This window comes from Trichechus manatus, unplaced genomic scaffold (assembly GCF_000243295.1).
Source record: "Trichechus manatus latirostris isolate Lorelei unplaced genomic scaffold, TriManLat1.0 scaffold00094, whole genome shotgun sequence".
Classification (NCBI taxonomy): domain Eukaryota; kingdom Metazoa; phylum Chordata; class Mammalia; order Sirenia; family Trichechidae; genus Trichechus; species Trichechus manatus.
Window position 1 is genome coordinate 7,650,110 of NW_004444030.1, and position 5,650 is coordinate 7,655,759.

Here is a 5,650-nt window from a genome sequence, read left to right on the forward strand (position 1 = left end):
AGCTCTTCAGACAGGGATTGGACTGGACTGTGGGACATAAAGTGATACTCGTGAGGAGTGTGCCTCTTAGCTCAAGTAGATACAAGAGACTAAACGGGCAGCTTCTGTTCAGAGGTGAGATGGGAAGGCAGTGAGGGTTAGGAGCTGGTTGAATGGACATGGGGAATCAGGTGTGGAAAGGAGGAGTGTGCTGTCATAGTATGGGGAGAGCAATTAGTCACATAACAATGTATGTATAAATTTTTGTATGGGAAAAAAGAAAATTAAGGTAGAAACCCCCCAAAAATAAAAATCCCATCCTTGAGAATTATTCTAAAACTCAGACAACCTCTTGACTGCTCTCCTCTCCCCATCCATCCCCTCATCCTTTCCAACTACAGTTGCCTATAAACTCACTGAAGAGACTTGGTCTAAAAGCACAATGACCTGCTCGACTCTTGCAGCTATTCAAACCCAAGTCCAGCCTCAGTTCTGACACCAACTTAGGGACATAGTGTCTAGGTTAGCATCTCAGCTTTCCTGCTAGTCCTGCTTTGACTGAACCTACTTATAGTAATTGGGCTCTTGCCTTCTTATGAAGAAGCAGCCTTATACCTCAGTTCCAGTAATTAGGTACCGTTTCCTTTCTTCCTGTATTTCTTGGTATCCAGTCCCGTATTATGGTTTCTGAAACTTAAACTTGGTACCTTGTGCTTATCTAGTCTTTCTGGCCCTGAGATCCAGTCTCTATTTGTGAGTTCCAGATCTGCCTCTCAGGACCTGTTGCTTCCTACTAGACCCCCTTGTTCCTGGGCTCTGCTCACCAGACCTCTCCATACCTCCTTAAGTCCAATTCTTTGTTTACCTGGACCTCTGCCCACTTCCTAACACAGACAACCTGAGCCCTCCAATCTGACCTCCCCATTACTCTTCTGCCTGAATATCCTGATTCCCCTCTCTTATCATGAATCCTGAGACTTTTTTGAGGAGCTAGTCAAACCCTGATCTATTTGGTCTCTCTACTTAACCTTTACAATCTGTGCCAGCCCTGCCCGTGCCTTGACCCTGAAAATAATGGACATGAACTTCTAGCTCTGCAAAGGATATAGTCAATCTTCCTAAAAGTGTCAAAATACTCTCGGTTAAAATAACTGAAATCTGTTACCAAAAATTAATCAGTGTCAAACACTTATCTGAGTTTTCTTCAGTAGACTTATCTAGTTTACTGAGATCCTTTCATTTGCATGATACCAGAATATACTTTGCTTTCTGTGCCTAGAATGAGAGATCACTCTTAGATTCCTTAGGAAACAAGACAAGATTAGAAGATGTATTTGAGCCCAAATAAAATAACAATGGCTAGTAGAGTCAGCCAAGGACTGGAAGTTATTTGATCCAAGAATGCAATTTTTACCCTACTAGTCCTAGTACAGAGCCCTGGTGGCACAGTAGCTAAGAGCTTGGCTGCTAACCAAAAGTTTGGTAGTTTAAATTCACCAGCTGCTCCTTGGAAACCCTATGGAGCAGTTTTACTTTGTCCTACAGGGTCGCTATGAGTCAGAATCGACTCAATAGCAATGGAGAGATCTAGTATACCCTTTAGGATTAATGCCACATACCTAGAAGCATCAAGGAACGGTCTGTAGGCCAGGCTGATCCATTCTTCTCTATTGGCCGAATATTTTGGCTCCCGGGGTGTTTCTCTCATGGTGTCCAAATCCACTAAATAATGGCATTTATTGATGTCAATCTGCAAAGGAGAAAGGCCAACTCTTCATTAGTAATTGCAAAGGTCTCTTCAGGATAGAGAACATCAATTGCAATCTTAAGAATTCCTAACAGTGTTACAGGAACAAACATCCATGTCTTCACACATATCCTACAATGTTACGTGCGCTCTCTCCCCTAGGATAACAGTGTTTGGTGTTAGAGTATTATTTCGGCTCCTAGGGGAGCATGCGCTCACCCAGTCAAACACATATGCAAGCTTCCAGTGGTGTGACTCTAGTTTGGTTATTAGGTCTCCCTTGCCCCACAGACACTTCTGAAGCCACCATGAGGCCACCATCTCTTAGAGATAAGGAAAATCTATCTTCTTTTGCTCACTATTGCTCCTTTCCAATCTATCACCTCTTATTACAGAGATTGAAAGGGCATGACTAAACATAAATGATAATGCGTGCGGAAGCCCTGAATCTCCTGACAGAGCTACATGAGGTTACACTACACCTCACAAGTGGTACAGAAATATCATCTCCTTCAAAAATTCAACAGAATTGAGATACCTGAACTCTCTCTGCAGCAAAAGTTCAAAAAAACAGGAGAGAAGAACATTGTGAAAAATATATATAATATGTACTAGCAAAACTATAGTCATCTAGTCACAGGCACTGGTAAGAGAATATTTATACATTTCATTTAAAGCCATGTTGGTACTGTGCTTCTCACAAAATTGATTAATTCAATGGAATATGCTACAAAATATGTAGGATCCTTCTGCTGTTTAGTTCATTTCAAATTGTAATCACATTCTTCCTCCCTTCTCAAAGCCATCAGAATATTTAACAGCCACAGGGACATTTTTTAAAGGTTTTTAAAATTTTTTTAAAGTTTAAATTTTTTTTCAATCAAAAAAACAAAAAGACACTAAACAAGTTTCTAAGAGGTTTAACAAAATCTGTAGATGGAAAACAGCTCACTAACATGGTTAGTTAATGAAAATATATTTGGGCCCAAACAAGGGGAAGAGAAAGAAACTAATATTTTTTTCAATATCTTTTACATGCCAGCTCCATTTCACACATTATTTTAAAAATCATCATAATAAAGCCTATAAGGGATTATTATCCCTATGTCATAAATGAGGAAGCCAAGACTCAGAGAAATGAAATAGCTTCATTTTTTCAACATACCTACATTACGCTCCTATGATGTGCTAGGCATTGAATTAGACCTAAGGATACAGAACAAAGTAAGACATAGTCCTTGCTCTAAAAGAGTTTACATGACCTGACCAAGCTCACCTGAGTACACAGCAGACCCATATTTGGATCCATCTGTGTGACTTCAAAACTCATGTTTTTTTCATTATTCTATACTACTGGTCACCCCTCAAGATTACAAAAAATGAATGAGTCAGGGGCAAAGTGCTCTAAAGAGCTCATCTGTCTCTTAAAAATTAAAATCAAAAAAGAGTCCTTCTAGATTATGAGGCTTCAATTAAGATAAAGACCATGTGAAACATAAACAGATCTACAACAAATCTCATATTTAATGGTGAAGGGTTGAAAGCTCTTCCTTTGGTATCAGGAATAAGACAAGGCTACTCACTATCACTACTACTCTACCCAACACTGTACTAAAGATACACGCCAGCAGAATAAGATAAGAAAAAGAAACAAAGAGCAGAAGAAATGGAAATGAAAAAAACACAACTCATTACTTGCAGATGGAATGATAGGATACATATAAAATCCTAAAGAATCTACAGATACAGTTTTTGAATTATTAAGAGTGCTTAGCAAACACAGAGGATGCAAAATCTATGCCTTGTATTTCTATATAACATCAGTAAGGAAAAATGAAATTTTTAAAAAGTTACAATTTATAAGGATTAGAAGATATGTGCCTTGGAGTAAATCTAACAAATAATGGGCAACTCCTTTACCAAAATAATTGTAAAATTTTATTGACAAATGTCTATCAGCTGATGAAGGGATAAACAAAATGTAGTGTATCCATACAATGGAATATTATTCAGCCATAAAAAGGAATGAAGTACTGATACATGTTACAACATGCATAAACCTTGAAAACATTATGCTAAGTGAAAGAGGAAACCTGGTGGTGTAGTGGTTAAGAGTTACAGCTAAACAAAAGGTCAACAGTTCGAATCCACCAGGCACTCCTTGGAAACTGTGAGGCAGTTCTACCCTGTCCTATAGCATTGCTATGAGTCGGAATTGACTTGATGGCAATGGGTTTATGGGTGTAAGTGAAAGAAGCCAGACACAAAAGGCCACGTATTAGATGACTCCATTTATATAAAATGTCCAGAATAGGCAAAACAACAAAGACAGAGAGCAGACTGGTGGTTGCCAGGGACTGAGGGGAGAGATAATGGCGAGTGACTGCTTAATGAGTACAGAGCATCTTCGTGAGGTGATGAAAATATTCTGAAATTAGAGAGTGGTGATGGTTGTACAACACTGTGAATGTACTAAAAGCCACTTTAAAATGGTTAAAACAGTAAATTGTATATTATGTGCATTTTATCTCAAAAAAAATTTCACTGAGAAATACTAAAGTAGACCTAAATAAATGGAGATATATACCTTATTCCTATATGAAAGATTCACAATTATAAAAATATCAATTCTCCCCAAACTGACTGATAGGTTAAATGCTATCTCAATTAAAATCCCAACAGATTTTTTCTTTTTTTTGTGAAACTTGATAAATTAGTTTTTAAACATGTATGGAAATACAGGACAAGAATAGCTAAGACACTCCTGAAAAGAACAAGATGCACTTCCAGCAATGGTACTCTAGGCAGAAGCACCACGCCGTCCTTCCACAGCAAAGATCTGAAAAACTAAGCCATACAGAGAAAACAGAAATTCTGAAACCCTAAAACATCAAATGAAGAGATAAAGAACTCAGCCAAGCACCAAACAGAATAAGAAAATGATGGAGAATGGAGAGCGAGGAGAGATTCATGCAGAGGTCCCCTATCAGCTAATGCAGTGCGGATCCGCCATCATGGACTCCTATCAGAGACCAGCAAATAGGGGGTACGAGAAAGCAGCTTCATGGAGCATCCAGCAGGAGACAAAACAACCAGTAATTTGCGATATAAGCCTTCCCACCCCCCATCCTTCTTAACTCCCACTCAGCCTCCTCTGCTTCCCGCCGCTGCAGTCCCTTGGCCAGGAAGCACCGGCTACTTGGATTCCACTCACCCGCACTGGCGGGCTCCCTGAATGCCATTTGTTGGCTGCTGGTGTTGCTTTTTTCCGCTTCTTTTGATTTCTTCCTTATCTCTCACCACCTCCCCCTCCTTCTGCTCAAATACCTGGCTCCGTGCGCCATCTTTGCTTCGCCTAAGGGGCTGCAGAGTTCCGTTCGAGTGTGGAAATGCTTCCCGGTCTGGGCTGCCACGCTGGTGGGATACCAGGGCTTTTGTTTGTTTGTTTGTTTTGAATTGTTTGTTTGCTTTCTTTATCTTTTCTCGAGTTGGGAGCCCGTTCTGGCCGGGCAGTGCTACACAGCTTGGGAGCTACGCCCTCAGCTTGCACAGATGTGCAGAGGGATCCCTGAGAGCATTTCTTTTTTCGGTTATTTATTTATTTATTTCTGTTTTTCTGGGGGCTTTTCTTGTTCTTTTCTTTTTTTAAATTTCTTTTGTTTTATTTTCCCTCTTTTTCCCTTTTCGTCTTTCTTCATTACTGAGTTTCTCGTCTCTCTATACCTTCCTTCACTTCCTGATCCCTGAATACCTGGCACTGAATACCTCTACGCCTTCTAGCCAGGCTGTACTGCAAAAACTGGGAACAACTTCCCCAGACTTCGTAGCCTCAAGGGTGGGATCCCCGTGAGCTTTGCTGTTCTTTTTTCTTTTTAATTTTTATTTATTCTTTCTTTTCTTGTTTTCTCCCCTTCTTCCTCCTTT

General features: G+C 39.8%; 1 protein-coding gene across 5 annotated transcripts in view; it reads right to left on the reverse strand.

The window, feature by feature from the left end:
- ALG9 (ALG9 alpha-1,2-mannosyltransferase) overlaps positions 1-5,650 on the reverse strand; it is a 124,850-nt gene that overhangs the window by 32,944 nt on the left and 86,256 nt on the right. For 3 of the 5 annotated variants that reach the window (XM_023736970.1, XM_023736972.1, XM_004382497.2), the window contains one exon: positions 1,599-1,729. In XM_023736970.1, the coding sequence (XP_023592738.1) occupies positions 1,599-1,729 (131 nt within the window). Of the gene's footprint in view, positions 1-1,598; positions 1,730-5,650 lie in introns of those variants that run through there. The other 2 variants (XR_002824997.1, XM_023736971.1) reach the window with 1 other exon arrangement.